Genomic DNA, 17,027 nt, shown 5'->3' on the forward strand with positions numbered 1-17,027 from the left:
ACTAACGGCAAGCAATGAATTTTAAAGAGATCTTTTCCAATGGCCTAATGAGGGATGGTATGTGATGAGTACCAAAATAAAAAGTATGGAAGTTATATCTTGAATGTTAGTTTAAAAAAATATTTAGAATGTATCCAAAATGGCACAAAATTTAGATTATATTAAGGCACAGACTAGTTGGAATTTTATAATATTTTGCTTTTATATTCTATACTTCGAGAATAAAAAAAGGCAGATTAAGTCTTCCTACTTGGTATTGGCTGGTTGCAGAAAAGTCAGAATTTAAAACAAAAAGTCAACCAAACTAACAAGGGTGGAAATGTAAAAAGAACTCAGCTATAATAACACATATTGGTTTTCTCACTGGACTTGTGTGAGGATCAAATTAGAAAAGGCTCTATGGAACCCTAAGGAACCATGTGTGGGTTACAATGGCAACGAGTTGAGTAATTGACACATTGGCAAAGCAATCTACCAAAGCTTTAAAATCTTGTATGTGTGTGTGTGTGTGTGTGTGTGTATTTGTGGTTTAGAGGGAATAAGTTTAGAAAAGAAAACCAAGTCCCTAAGACAATTTGGGCAAGTTATTTCTCAAGCCTTAACTTCCTCATTTGTAAAATATGGATAAAAATAATTCATTCTAAAAAAAAAAAAATAATTCATTCTAAAGGCTTGCGAGTCTTATATAAACCACTGCTTGGTGCAAGGCCTGTATCATCACACTATTTTTAATGTTTACTTGTAATTTCAGCATCAATTTCCTTTATTTTGAATCTTTTCCTTCCTGACGTTTGGCATTAAATTCATTGTTTTCCTTTACACATTAATTAATAGTCAACACACGGGCTGCTATATTTTGTAAACATCTGCATTCTCAGTATTTCAGTAGTAAAAACAAAAGAGATAAATCCTTTTACCTGCTTTCAGTAATTTAAAAATCGGTTAAAAACTATTTTAGGGTAAAATGAACTATGCCTTAACTTGGAATTAATTAGATATTTATCTAAAGGGTTTAAAAATTGAAGTGTCAAGAGTAAATGATGATTCAAATCAACTTTATACCTTATATTATTCACCATGACTGTGCCTTAATACCTGGTAAGATCAAATCTATATTCATGACAATGAAAAATTATAAAGACATTGATCTTATTGTTATAACTAAAAGGTAGACTTTTGAAATACAAGGTTGATAAGAATTGACCAGAATATTTTCTTAATGTTTTTATGGAAAATAATTATTACTGATATTAGTTAACTATATTTTTATTATTTATTTATTTTTAGAGAGGAGGGAGGGGCAGAGGGAGAAAATCTCTAGCAGACTCCCTGCTGAGCTCAGAGTCCAACACGGGGCTCAATCTCACGACCCTGAGATCATGACCTGAGCTGAAACCAAGAGTCAAACGCTTAACCAACCGAACCACCCAGGTGTCTCTAGTTAACTGTATTTTGAAAAAAGAGAGAGAAGTAATAACACATAAAAGAAGACAAGAGTTAACAGTCTTTTAACCCCTTTGTCTGTATCCTGTGTCAGTTTTTTACTTGCCATCAGAATGAAGGACTTTAAGACAAAACTAAAGACAGAATGAGATTGAACAGGGAAAACAGAATGGTTGCCTTTCTTTTAGGTCTCTCTTGGAAGCTTCCTCCAGGAAGCTTCTTCCAGATTTATGTATTTATGAAGTTTTCAAGAAACATTTACTTGGTATGGGAATTCCCCACAAAAGCATCAACACTTCAACTGGGACAATGTTTCATCAACCAGAAGACTCTGCTCTGATTTAATGGAAACTGGGACACTGTAGGTTGCAAGACTTTGGGGTGAGGAAGTGTGCCATCAATATCATAGTCAATGGAAATATCATTTCCCAGAGCTACGCACTGCACATACGATGTAGTATGTAGGACATGTGTATTAATACAGGTGACATTTTAGGAAAATGTATGCTTTGAACTATCACATCATTATTATTCCTGATTAATAATGAGAGACTACAAATGGAAACAACCTCTCAAATACACCTGTGGTTATTGGTCAAGAAAAGTTGGGAAGCTACTCTGGGTACTCAATATGAAACAAGAGGGGGGGATCCCTGGGTGGTGCAACGGTTTGGCGCCTGCCTTTGGCCCAGGGCGCGATCCTGGAGACCCAGGATCGAATCCCACGTCGGGCTCCCGGTGCATGGAGCCTGCTTCTCCCTCTGCCTATGTCTCTGCCTCTCTCTCTCTTTCTCTCTCTGTGTGACTATCATAAATAAAGAAAAATTTTAAAAAAAAAATATGAAACAAGAGGGTACCACGAGTAACAGCATGCAAATACTAGGGAGTTGGATGAAATGGTTGTAGGGAAAGTATCCAAGAAGAATCAGACTTGCCCTGAATCCCTACACCCTCTAAAAGTGGCATTTTGGCCTCATCCTGACTTTTGATCAGTACCTTTGCACTGTCCCATTTCCATTGTTCCTTTGAACGAGAAATGTTTTTGCTTGGTTTCTGAAAACTGTTCTATTTCATGTTCCTAGCAATCCTATGGAGGATCTAATAGATCATTTTGTTAATGACTCACTGTTTTCACTCATCATTTCATAACAAATTATGTAGATAAACAAAACAACGATATGAAAGTAAAAAAGTAGTCAAAAAAAAACCCAAATAATACAGTAAGTGTGAATTCAGAATCATGGTATAAATACTAACTCTAAGAAATGAAAAGAATAGATTATAATAAGTAATTTTAAAAGGAGAAACACCAATAAATTTTAAGGGAAGCATTTCAATTCATCACCACATTACTTATGAATCTTTTATACACATGTATATAAATAAAAGCACATTTTCATAATATGTGATTATGTGTTAAAATACAATAACATGAAAATTTGAATAAAAATTCAACTGAAAACACAAGCTTTCATATTTCTGGTAAGCAGATTAGACTTTTGCCGTGAGAACTTTTTCTTGTATACATGTATCTTGAGCACTCACATCTCCTTTATGATAGCAAGACTGAGGGGCAGAAACAATGTTTGTTATTTATTTATTTATGCCTCATTTATTGCAGAAAGTTATCGGTAGCTGCTTACGGTGGTTATGAAATGACAAGATTAATTAGCAGAACAGAAGAAAGAAGAGAAACAAAACGTGGACATACTTGACTATCTTAATCTAAATAAAACATTACATAAAAGATGATACTTGGCTTTTTCTCCAGTTCAATGGAAAACAGAAATTAAAGAGACCTGTCTCACATCTAGCATGAAGGATTTAGATTGAATTCAAGAAATAGCTTTCTGACCGTGCATTGAATAGGTCGCTATCTTATCTGAAGATATTTAGAAACAGAATAGAATGTCATCTTTCTCTACTCCTTGAGAGTTGACCCTAATTTAGGAGATGCTTTGATGACCTATCAAGGCCCCTCCCTTCTGTCCCTATAATTATAATTTCATGGAGAATATCTCCTTGTCCATTCTTTAAAGAGCCAGTCTGGCAAAAAGAAGATAGCAGGAAAATGGAATTGAATGTGGCCTATGTTTCATTATTTGGCATATTGTTCTACTGGGAGTTCTGATTATAATTTAATTACATTTGGGATTATAAAATGATACAGCTTTAGAAAGCTAAAATTAGTACTACAAATGCCTTGTTTTTAATTTTCTCGGTACCATCAATGACACAAATAAACTTCAGAATTATACAGGCAGGCTAAAATTAGACTACGTACAAACTCTACCATATTATACTTAATTTTGTAGAGGTGATTGTCATTCTTCTATATTCTCTTTCTAATTTGTCTTTATTCACATTTTTATAACAGCTGAAACCAGAGGTTAAGTTGCTAAACAATTACGTGAAACCAAATAGTTCCTGAGGGGAGCATATATATTTTACCTGATTTGTTAGACACCCAAATAATTGCTTCTGAAGACACATGGCTTCTATTTCCTACCACAATAGTTAATGGAATCTGCCACAGGTAACTGCAAAATAAAATAGAAGCTTTAGGAATAAAAATGGTTATAACAAATAAACAACATTTGCTATGCACCTTCTGTATGATTTCTGTTATTCTCTTCAGGGGAACTAAAAATTTCCCCAGTCACAAAAGTAAGGCATAAATCAAGAAGATGAATTCACTTCTTCAATACCAATCATCAGACTTAGCCTGTAAGAGTTTTAATTTCAATACAAAAGGAGGACTTTCGACGGAACAATTTATCTTGCAAAAAAAAAAAGACAATTTGCATTTTGCATTTGAAATAAAAAGTAGCTAAACTCAATAAATCAGAGCCACACCATATATTGATTAAATTTTCAAAATAACTCCTTTCTACTTTTTCTATATTAAATTAATACACATTTCAATGGCTTCATGGCATTTACATTTCAACATTATCCTTAACATTTCACAAAACTATCCTAAAAAGTAATATTGTCACATTTAACAGAAAGGTAAACACACATCCAATGTTACTCTGCAAAGCAGGAGAGAAAAGCAAAAGTAATCAGATGCCCCTGAATCCAGATCAATACAAAGAACAGAGTGGAACACACTTCCTGCTCTGTTTTCTGAAATGAAATTTCCAAACTGATGTGTGAAATCATCAACCAAGTTTCAGGGATCAGTTCTGAGTCCCAGCTATTGAGAGAAGCATTTTCTAGAATTTGACTTTTAATAGGATAAAAATGGAAGCCTGTACTTTTACATGGCATAGTATCAATTTAATCTCAAATGACCAATCAGAGGTAGGCTGGATGGTCTTATGATAAGTTCCATGACTACATTTTGTTTCTTTCCTTGAAGTTGGATTACATTGACCTATCATCGCACCATTAACAGCAGGGATCACCAACAATATCTATTGCATGCAAAATATTTTTGATTTTATGAAAGAGACACTGCGTGAGTTCTGTAATTGGGAAAGTAAACAGAAAATTGAGAGTTTTTCAGGAAAAATATCCGGGATTATATAATTACAGATATAATGAATATGTTTTGTGGGCATGGGAAGAGAGGGCATCTCTTCTAAATCGGTTATATGGAATGTGACTATTTTATCAGTTCATGTTTCCCATTCACAACAAACAGAAATCAGTAATAATAACAAATATAAGTGGAAGATTGAAAGAAATTCGTAATTTTACACCAATTGCCATCTATAATATGGAAAGTTAAAATAGTATGTTTAAAATTCTAAATTTTAAAAATATATGCTGTATTTAATCAGTGAAACCTTTTTTTTTTTTTTTGGTTTCTTTTTTGTTGTTGTTTTTAGCGAAACCTTTTTGAATGCCAACTACTAGAGACACTAAGCTATACTCTGGTGGGATCCACATGGTTGGTCAGGAAATCAATAATCTATAGTAGCCAAATGTATTGTTTTTATTTTATTTTTTTCAAATGTATTGTTTTTAAAGTAGAAGTCAATGAACATAGCCCACATAAGTTCTTTATCAAATACCTCCAAGCTCTAACATAATACTAAGAATATAGTAAATATTTAATAATGGTATTACTATGAGGAAGACAAAGAGAATTGATAAATGTTTCTTTAACAGCTGTTCTCTAAAAATAATGACTCTTTTTTGATTGATTGAAAAAATTAGTTAAGAGACTATAATGCTTGACTGTGCATCTGATTCTCAAAATAAACTATTAGCTTTTATTTTTATACTTAAGATCTTGAAAAAGCCTAGAAATAGAAGGCATTCCATAAATTGCTGTTGAATTGGATCAAATGGGATTAAACCAAAATAAAATGAAAGGGATCAAATCAGTCTATGGGCAAGACAGAGATTAACTTTTATGAACTTGATTTTTTTGGTACGTATCTTCCACATTGAGTTGGGTCAACTAAACTGTGAAGTCAAATAAGTATCAAAGGTCAAGAAATATACAAAATTGACCATGTTTAAAAAACCTCAAGGATAAATGTGCCTTTTTAAAGCATGATCCTAAAATGTGAACTATTATTTGCCTCAGTATAAATAAATATACTTTTGCATTTATTTCAACTGCATTCTCCTAAATAGTGGAAGGTATAATAAAATTTCTATGGTATGCTTCAATATCTGAGTTTTAGCAAGAGTCTCTACAGTACAAGAAAAAGAGGTTCATATCAATATGTGCATATTGCTAACAGTCAATGCCACCTCCCTACCGGAAACTTCCTACATGTCACAGCATGAATCCTATGGCCGTTCAGATGCCAACCAGTTAACTATAAGGTGCTGGGATGCAAACACTTGGGCATTTTGCAACACTTTTGAAATAGTGTTCTATATTTTTTTTCTAAGAATGTTTTTGCCCTCTCTGTGTCTGTGTGTATGCACACAATGCACATGTATATATTGTCACAAAAACAAAATGAAAACTACAAATTACCAAGCATATCAAAAATTTGTACTCATTTCTGAATTGCTATATGACTAATCCTATGTATTATTTTTCTCCTTTCCTTTTTAAGGAAAAATATATTTTTCTCCTTTCCTTTTTTCCTTTTCCTCCTCTCCTTTTTATTTATTTATTTGAGACAGAAAGAGAGAGGGAGAGAGAGAGAGCATGAGCGGTGGGGAGGGGCAGAGGGAGAGACTCCCCACTGAGCAGGGAACCTAACATGGGGCAGATCCCACGACCCTGAGATCACGACTTAAGTAAAAGGCAGATGCTTAACCAACTGAGCCACCCAGGCGCCCCTCTATATGTTATTTTGCATAACCTTCCGAACAACACATATTTGATCTTTCCACCAATTTAATTTCAAAAATCGAAAGAAAGCACATTACTTTACGGTTACAACTTTAAAGGGTGGAAGTCACTAAACACTGTTGAGCATAGTGTGCTATTAAAAAAAATCTCAGACTGCAGTGGATGATGTTTGAAAAAAGCTTACAAAAAAGAATTTGTGAAATTAGATTATGTCCCAGCTACCTAAGTTTAATTTTCGTCATCTCATTTTAAGCAGGAAAAAAAAAGCCCAAAACAAACACAAAATGCATTTCCATAGACCTCTAAAGTATTTTTTCTTTAATATTCCCTGGGATTATCTCTCTCTGTTGTTCATGTTTTTATAATAAAGCAATTTTTTTCCTAATAGTCATGTCAGGGTAAACAATAATAGGTATTTATTGCAGCTTGAGTGAAAAATCTTTTTTTAAAAAAAAATGGTACCAATATCAGTGAAGTATTAACATAGACACCATGAACTCTATAGAGGTTGCTGTCACCAGGTCAATAACAAAAGGAAAATACGACTGTGGAGATAATATAATTTTCTATATAGGACAGGACTCTGGGAAGCTCCATGAGTATATGAAGAGACACTCCTCAGCACTGCAATCTATTCACTTCACAAAGAAAAGCTACACGAATTCAGAACTTCTAGGATACCTAAATTCTAGCAAATATCTTATTCACGTCTACATATCACCTACCTTTATGCAATTATTCATTACATAACAATCTTTCTATGCTATAATAATTATTATGATGAAAAATATAATTACCACAGACATTCAAAATGCACTGGGTATGTTGTAGTGATGACGTTCTAGGATCTTTTGCAAAATTCAAGACAAGGAATGAATGACACTGGCTCAGAAAAGATGCACACTTCATGGGATTTCTTTTTTCATCAATGCAATCTTTTCATCAAATTCAGTGTTTTTGCATCAATGCAGTACTTCCTACACCTTCCTACAGCGGGGAGTAAAGGTGTAGGAGGCTACGTCCAAAGAACCAATAGGGTTGGTACGGTTGCTCAGACCACAGTTATTAGAGTGAAAAGCACTGAGCAGTGATGTACAATTGAGGACTAAAATTTTAACTGCAAACACTAGGATTTCAAAATAGAAAATTATTTTCAAGATCAAAAGTACTCCATAGATCATCTTACTCTTAATATTTTATACGCCAGGTTCTCGGGGTTCAAAATGACCCATGTGATTTTACAACCCTGGCAAAAGCGAAGTTCTGTTCATGTTACAGACACTCCTAGAGCCTGGGAGAGATTCTTCCTCCAAAGAGTCAGACTCATCGCTGGTCCACCTGCCGCGTGCTATAGGCTGACAGTGTATTTTTGTTCAAGATTTGTCCTGTCATTTGCGAGTCCTTTATGTTTTTCTGCATCAGTGATGTTTGTGTCAGAGTGATCGTCTCGAAGGCACGGCCTAAATCTCTCTGACTTTGCCACAGTCGCGTCATTTTGCTGTCCTTCCTGGCAGGGCCGGGGGTGAGCCTGAGCAGCTTAGCCTGGGGCCGGAGGGGGGTTGGAAGCCATGCATCAATCTAAAATATTTTTTCTTTAATATTCCCTGGGATTATCTCTCTCCATAGTTCCTATATAGAAAATTATATATTTGGCAACTGTGCCGAAGTCAGGCTGGGGACAGAAGCGTCCACGCAGGCCCACCGGATGGATGGTGTGGCAGGAAAATACTATGTTCCATTGGTTGAAACAGCTGGGTTGCAAGGGCAGTTTGTTGAAGGCCAATGTGTATAGTGATCGAAGACCAGGCTTTCCCAAATGACATTCTGAATTTAATCACCGGGAAAACAGTCATGGATTTCCCAGTCCCCTCCACCTACAACCCATCTTGGAGCTAGCCTACTTGGGAACCACTGTCATCCACCCCTCTTAGAGATCAAAACTAAAACCAAAAACCAAAACCCATTCATGCTTCACACCTCCTAAATATTGGTGGGTGACCTCAGAGTCCTAATGGGCCAATGTAATGGGAGACAGCATGACCAACCTAATCCAAATTCCTCGCTTTTATTTATTAATTTTAAATTTCATCCCATCTGTCCCTTCTCCCTCCAACATTTTCTCAGGGCACCTTTTAAAAAATGAAATGAACTGATTTAAGTTCTATTATCTAGCTCTGGCTCAGCCTTTAATAGGACACAAAACTGTAAGAAAACATGAAATAGGGGGGATTCCTGGGTGGCTCAGCGGTTTAGCGCCTTCCTGTGGCCCAGGGCATGATTCTGGGGTCCCAGGATCGAGTCCTGCATCGAGCTCCCTGTATGGATCCTGCTTCTCCCTCTGTCTGTGTCCTCTCTCTGTGTCTCTCATGAATAAATAAATAAAATTTTTTAAAAAAGAGAAAACATGAAATAGAAAAGAAACACTATATGCTGTTTCCAGTAATTAAGAGTTTCAAAAGAAAGTTTAACAACAAATGAAAATTCTGTGTATGTTGTCTATTTAGTGGTTTTACACACGGAAACTGAGGGAAGAGAACATATTTTGATGCTAAGTAGCATTGATACTTAGACCATTTAAAAATGGATCTAGTTTGAGTTCCTTTGGCTCAGACACCAGTCTAGTGGTTTTGTTTTATTTTAATTAGTCTTCCTGGATTGTTCGTTTCTATTCTCATCTATTTTATAAATCTCAGTTTGCTCAATTCTATTTAATTGACTTCATTGCATCTTAACTTTCTTGAATTAAATTCAACAACCATTTACAGGGAAGTGTAAAAAACCACATATTTTTCTAAATCACCATGATAATTTAAACTCTGCTTGAACAAAATAACTTTGGTGTGCTGTCACTTTGATGGTTAAAATATCTGGAAATAGGAGTAAAAGAGGAATGAAAATGAAAACACCATATGTAAATAAAGAAATGAAAACCATATTTCACTTACATTTTATAATTATCTTAGCAATCCTTTCTGAAATGTTAAAAATGCAAAGTGAAACCTAAGAACAAAAGCAATTTTTTTCATGTTAAAGAGTGTCGTACCTGTTATTTTGAAGTTGGAGTGCTTTAGTTTTAGCACTGATGTCATAGATAAAATGTTGTTGGGTAATTATTATTCTATTTTCCGCCGTCAAATTCCCCAAGATGGTGATTACAGGATAACCCATCTGGAGTGTCCACTGATCCATCACTTCTTGTATATTTACAAATTTCCCATTCCTTTTTAAAGCCTTCATAACCCAAATTGTATAAATTAGTTTTATAAACATGAATTATAAATATAATTAACATTAAACCATTTTTATGTTTACCTTTATGATTTACTTAAGTATGAAAACATGTAAAATCAGTGAGGCTAATATAACGTGTTAGTAAAATTAATCTCTTTGCCTTAAGTCAAGCTTCATGTAGAGAAATGAAAGCTTTATTAGCATTAAAGTTTTTACTTAATGGAAGATAAAACACAGTCGATTGTTAAAACAAGTACTTGCAGCATCGTTAAGTGCCCCCAGAATGTCTAGAACCAAATTTAAATATTTGTTACTCACCTATAGAAAGAACTACTTTAATATCAATATTTCTCTCAAACGTGAATATCTGACAACATATGCATGTTGTATTTCAGAAGTCTTGTCTTGTTTGAAAGTAGGCAGGGTACTTTTTACAATCATTTGCAGTTTAATTTTTAACCCCATTTTATAATATAAAATATAAAAAACAAAGTGATAAAGCAATATGAGGAAATATAAAAATTCAAAACAACTGCCAATGTCAATAAAAGTTATGAATGGCTTATAAACAAATTCAAATATTCAAGAAAAGGTTTTGGCATTCAAGCTTCCTGTACTTTACCTCTGACAGTGTATTCCAGAGATCGTTTCTGGCTGCATTGCCATACTTATGAATGGTTAAATAATCCTACAAAGAATATAAAATTGTAATTACAATTTGAAGGCTAAGCCATTTCCAGTAAACACACTGATTTCCCGACTCAATTAACCATTTCCATTTGTTAGAATTGCATTAGTACAAAGACAAAGACATGGAAAAAGGTGAAGAATCTTACTTAAAAATATCCCAAAGAGCTTTAACTATAACATATTTCTTAATTAAGTCATCAAATGATACTGGTCTATTAAAAATTATTTTCATCGCCATAATCACTTCTGGATTTCCAGGATCAAAGGCCTTCCTCTAATTTAGCAAATCGGCCTCAAGCAGTTTTATAGAGACTACCTCTGCAGTGAAATATTTAGGGGAAATTCCTCCATCAGGCTTCCCTGTTGAAGTGTCAGAAAAAATTCTGTTTTAGGGAAAAGAGAAAACAACAACAGAAACCTGGCTGATACATGCTGGTGTGAAGAGGAACTGGCAAAGGCCAAGAGAGTGAGGACTGTCTCCACAAACTGTCAGATTCCCTAGTCTCTGCAAAGGACAGGCTGCCTAATCCAGAAAAAGAGACATACTTCCATGAACTTGAAACATATACTCACACTTAACAAGAAAAAGTTAATCCTGAGTTTATTTGATATTTTTGAGTATAGACTTCCCATTTCCCAATTTTCCCCCACTAGTAGTTAAACCCACACACTTTCTGTGTACCCCATGGCTGCTCCCTTCTACAAAGCATGGTCTATGTACGTCACCGAATGTTACTTGCTGATGGCCAATTGGTGTTATTCTTTTTCTGAATCCAAAGTACAAAAATGAATAGAAAACTGTGTTTTATATCATAAAAAAGATGGTCTCCTCCATGTGAAATTCCATCCTCTTTACAACATGTAGGTAAGCAGACAAAAGTCCTCATTTACATCACAGTACTAAAAATGAAAAAAAGAAATCGCTGACTCTTTTCAGTACTTTGTGTAGAGTGGAATACTTTGGGGATAATTAAACTTGGGGAAGACATTTTTCTGAAATACAAATTGTAGCACCTGTGACAGATTCAGCTTTGTTGGCAACTCCCAGCAGAGCAAATGGCAACTCCCACCTAATCAGACACTACAGCTGTCATGCCCAACACTACCTTAGCAACCACAAATCCATCATTGTCAACAGGGACTATGAATAACTTTATTGAAAAAATACAACCCCAATAACCAATGCGAATTCCACTCTTGGCTTTGAATATGCCATATGAGCCATTTTCCATTAGAACTCAGGGACTAGGATTTAAATAAATTATTTCAGATTTAACTCTCAGCATTGTCTCTAAATGGATCTAAATGGATCTTTTAGCATCTAAATGGATAAATCCGGAAACGATATGAATGTTGAAACACAAATTTGAGTTTTACTTTAGTGGTGCGATAATTTTTAAAAGTATCAATATTAGAACTATTTATTTATTGGGTTTGGCTTACGGATAGTGCTGCTAGGATAATTCCAAAAGAGGGAACAAAGCAATGCCCCCACGGACTTTGAAAGGTCCAATACCTAACTATAGGATTCTCTTCACAGACAGATCTTAAAACTCCAGCTGTTCACGATATGAGTTGACGTTGGCCCAATACTGATCATCAACTCAAGCTCTTGGTTTCCTCCCCAATTCAGAATAAAGTGCAAATTTACATTTCATGTGGGCTGAAATGGCAATTATCCAGGTTTAGGAAGCAGATCTGACTTCCTTGGCTCGGAAGTCAGGGTAGAAAGCATCTTCTTGGATTCCCAGCAGTCCCAATTTTCAGGTTTTACTGGAATTCTAACACATGTCAAATCTTTTTTTTTTCCTTCCAAACAAAGAGAAAGTGAACTAAAACACTTCCCAAATGTGTTCCTTAGTTATTTTACCCATCCTCTTGCATGAAAATAGTCCTATCCTAAGCTAAGGAAATTGTGTTTTGTCCTTGTTGAATTACAAAGAAGCTTCCAGAATAGTAAATGTGGTTTTTTGGTAGTCATTTATTCATTCATTCATTCCACAAAAAGTGGGGTGTGCTTTGCAGGTGCCTGTGGCTTACACATGCTGGGGGAACGGTGCTGGAGAGGAGGTTACCGAGAACAACAGCAGATACTGAGATGGGATTCGTGGAGGACGGTCTCTGCAACTAAAACCGTAGTCTTTGCACCAAAACTGCCTGACAAGATGAATTCAAACGTTTGGTGTGCAATTAAATAAGAAGATTTTAAGTTCCTTTCAAACCTACAAGTTGATGAATATGAAAAGGGCTGCGGTTATGAATCCGAAATGGAAACTTATGATTATATGTATGTGTATGAAAGTCAATCGGCAGTAGATTTGACATTATGATATAAAGTAGAAGAATATTTTAATATTAACTGTAGAAAGAATTAAGGGTTCTCTAGACAAAGAATTTCAGAAATAGAGGAGCTGTTGAAAAGACAAAAACATGGATGACCACTCGAATATTCTTAGGGGACAAAACCAAAATTATAAACTGATTAAAACTTGAAGGCCTTTTGAGCAGAAGGATCTTATGATACATAAAGTGTGGCATGGGAGTGTGACGGCCTTGTCCAATTCCCCCCCAACACCGCCCAGCTACGTGGCTTTGGCGAGTCACTTAACCTCCTTGTGCCTGTTTTCATGCCTATAAAATGGGGAGATGATAGTACCTGCTTCGTAGGTTTATGTTAGGGCATCAAGCATGGAGTGTCTGGGCAGTATTGCCAGTGACACGGGCCGAGCACACAGCAAGTGTTCAGCAGACATCAGCTGTGTAAGCTTTTTATTTATTTATTTTTAAGATTTTATTTATTCATGAGAGACACAGAGAGAGAGAGAGAGAAGCAGAGACCCAGGCAGAGGGAGAAGCAGGCTCCATACAGGGAGCCCGATGTGGGACTCAATCCCGGGACCCCAGGGTCACACCTGGGGCTGAAGGCGGTGCTAACCCACTGGGCCACCCCAGGCTGCCCCGCCATAAGATTTTCAATCCCTTCAGGTGGCCAGTTGGAAACAGAGCGGTGGAAGGAAGTGCATCACTGACAAGAATAACCAAGGACAGAACAAGTGTAAATCATACCATCTGCCTCCTTTTTAGCCCCGTGTGAGCTGCTCTCTATTTCATCTCAGGGTCGATGGCATCATCATCATCACCATCACCATCATCATCACCATCACCATCATCACCAGCTAATACATGAGGACGCTGCAGTCAGAGGCGGGCCCGGGCCAAGCCCCGCACCAGGACTGTGCATGCACCTGCCAACATGGCCTGACACCTGCTGGAAGCTGAGCTCCGCAGCCTCGGTGGCAGCAGCCCACCCCCCCAGGCCCGTGCGCCTCCCCCCCGAGTCCTCCTCTCCCCCACAGTAGCTGCTGCCCCCACCTGCCCTCTTGGGGAGGGCCGCACCGCTGGCTGGGGGCCACCTTTATGTCACTTTCTTTGCTGACAGGTGACACAAGCCACAGTCCTTCACATGCAAAAGCCAACGGGACTCATAAGTAACGAGGAGAAGAGGAATAATGATGCTCCGCTTGCGTGGAATAAAGATGCCCCTTGGCTGGAGGCACCGAGACCTGGGCCCGCAGATGGCTGGGCCGTGTGTGCTGAGCTGCCCGGTGCAGAAGCTCCACCCTGGGGCCACCTGCGTGTCGCCAAGATCTGTGCCCCCTGTTGTAAGAGGGTGACACAGCACAGCCCCGCCACAGGCCTGGGCCCGCCTTGCTCTGCCCGCTGGCCCCAAGCTCAGCTGGTGGCCCAGGGCACCCACTCCTTCCCGGGAAGACCCAGGGCCCCCCCTGGGTCTGGCATCAACCCCCGACCTGGCCCGCCGGCCACTACAGCATCCGGCACCCAGGGGCATGACACGGGCAAGTCCGGGCCGCGGGCACCCAGGCAGCCAGCGCCCTTCTACCTGCAAGTGCAGCCTGGGGACATGCCAGCAAATGTGGGCATCGGTTTTTCTGACTATGTGACAAGAAGGCCAAAGTAGGGGTCTGAAAGACTGTTCCTTTCTATTAAGAACAATTGTGCCTCAAAAATTTGTAGTGGGCATTTGTCATCCCTTTGGCTTCCCAGCGTTGAAACCCCACGTTGATATGGGGGCAATAACTGCCCATGGGATCCTGCAGGAAGGGGAGGGCCCCACCTCCCACTCAATCTGGAAGGGACCAAAACATAAATCCTTGCCCCCCTGACCCCCCCCACTCAGGCAGCTAAAGCAGGCACATGAGCCCGGGTCCCAGAGGAGCAGATACTTCATCCCAGGGCTGTGATTCTTGCAGGATCAGTGCAGAGAAGTAGGGCCCATGGGAATATGACCCCTCCGCCCCCGTGACGGTGACACTGTGATGGTGGCTCTGGAGGGAGCTTATGGCAGCAGCTGAACCAGCCATCCCTGTGGCAGGACCTCGGTGAGGTCTCCCAGCGTCTGAGTCCTCCTCAGGTCTGTAAGCCCAGTTCTCCAGCCTTCCCAATGATTCCAAGGGCTACCCTACACCCTTCAAAAACACTCCTCTCTGCCTAATGTAGCCAGAGTTCCTCTCAACTGCTTGCAACCCCAAACCCTGACTCATACAACACTAATGGGGGATTTGATCAAAACAACACAGATGTCTTAAATGTTCTTGGTGACCTTAAAAAGAAAAATAGAAATTTTCTCATGCAACTCACACAAAATGCAAAGCAAAGAGCACCCAGTTCTATGGAATAAACCTTCTAGGCTTTCATTGTTTGATAAACAGTAGAGTTGTGGGGGCAGGGAAGGAAGGGGGTAGATATTTAAGCTAAAAAAGCAAAAAAAAAAAAAAAAAAAAAAAGAGGCAGACAAGAAGATTGGAGAAAAAGTATACAAGTTCCCCAGACAGGAGCACACTGAGGGTAACAACAATAAAATTAAACTGTGTTAAACTTTTGTCTGAAAGAAGGCAAAAAAAGAAAGAACAGGAGCTTTTAAACTGGGAACCTAAAGTTGAGAAATGAAATATTTGTGAGTGGGTGCATTACTACAGCAGAGTGATTTTAAAGGGACCCATGGACAATAAGAAAGTAGATTAAAAGCTCGATGGATCAAAGCAGTGCCGCACAAGGGTTGGATCAACCCCTCTGAAGGCTGGCTGTGTACTTCAGAGGATGATTCCAGGTGCTCTGACCTTGAGAAACAGCAACCAGGAGACCAAACCAGTGACCAGTGACGAATGACCAACCAACACACATCAGACAGCCGGGCTGCAGACCGAGATAGTATTTTGGTTTTTATCTGAAAAATGGCTAGAGGTCATGAAACCAAGTAAAACCGAGGAGCACAGCTTGGAAAAGCATCACACAAAAGTAAGAGAATTTTTACATGTTATTCTGTTAGATAGGAACCAATGATGAAAAGCTATCAATGTAAAAAAAAAAAAAAAAGAAAGAAAAAGAAAAGAAAAAAGAAAAGCTACCAATGACTGGTAAACCTTTATTATTAAATTGCAACAAGTTCCTAAGTAGGAAACCCGATAAAAAGAAAAACCAACATGAGACCTTTCAAGGTACAGGACTGTGTGGACACCAGACACAGTAAAAGAAAAAAAAAAGTGGTATTTAGGAAAGGAAGTTATTTAAATACGTAGAATAAAATGAGTTATATCGTCATTCTCATGCAATTTTATTTTTATTTTTTATGTATCTTTTACCTAGATTTACTCTCACAGGTTGTTTACTTCGAGGAGAATTCAGATATTTCTCTGGAACAAAAAGGATTTCTACGTGTGTGAAAAGCCCGTTACCCACGTAACGAGCATAATTTTGTGACATCAGTACGCTTTCTTGAAGGACTGCGAGAACATACCAGGAAATCGGAAAATTTCTAATCGAAACATCTTGCAATAGATAAAAGATCCTTGTTTGTTGGTCTTAAATGACAGACAACAGCCTATTTCCACTCTGGTTTTGTTTCCACGGATCTTGTGTTTAGTGATTCTGTGTCATGCCATCAAGGTCGCGGCAGGTGGAAGTGTCCCCAGGGGTGTGGTGACACTGCAGCCGCTGGACTTGTGTGACCCCAGTGGTCTGAGGGGCTCCTACACCTGTCACAGAACTGGGGTGACCGCAAGTCCACGGAGGTGTGCAGGTGCCTCATTGTTCCCGCCTCGCCTCTGTCGCTAGCTGGAAATATTACCGAGATGTAAAATAAATCTACTTGTAAAACAGGAGGTCGTGCCTTGCTTTTCCTGAAGGGCCTGGAAAAGGGACTTAGAGCGCAGCAGCTCACACACTAGACAAAGTGTATCCCGACTGGTCGGGACGCATGGCCTTCGGTCAGCCAGGGTGCCCAGGACCGTAGGGCGCGTCCATGGCCCTTTCTGCTTGCATGCTTCTACTCTGGCGGCTGTGCTGCTGCTGACTCGTCGGGGGAAACGCAACTCGA

The 17,027-nt window shown here is 38.4% G+C and overlaps 1 protein-coding gene across 1 annotated transcript in view; it reads right to left on the reverse strand.

Moving 5' to 3' along the window:
- Positions 1-17,027, reverse strand: part of TRHDE (thyrotropin releasing hormone degrading enzyme) — a 388,541-nt gene that overhangs the window by 82,353 nt on the left and 289,161 nt on the right. Inside the window, exons 8-10 of the mRNA XM_041755901.1 lie at positions 10,566-10,631; positions 9,756-9,943; positions 3,895-3,983 (exon numbers count right to left, since the gene is read on the reverse strand). Coding sequence (XP_041611835.1) covers positions 3,895-3,983; positions 9,756-9,943; positions 10,566-10,631 — 343 coding nt within the window. The remainder of the gene's footprint in view (positions 1-3,894; positions 3,984-9,755; positions 9,944-10,565; positions 10,632-17,027) is intronic.

Source organism: Vulpes lagopus, chromosome 5 (genome assembly GCF_018345385.1).
Source record: "Vulpes lagopus strain Blue_001 chromosome 5, ASM1834538v1, whole genome shotgun sequence".
NCBI classification, from domain to species: Eukaryota; Metazoa; Chordata; class Mammalia; order Carnivora; family Canidae; genus Vulpes; species Vulpes lagopus.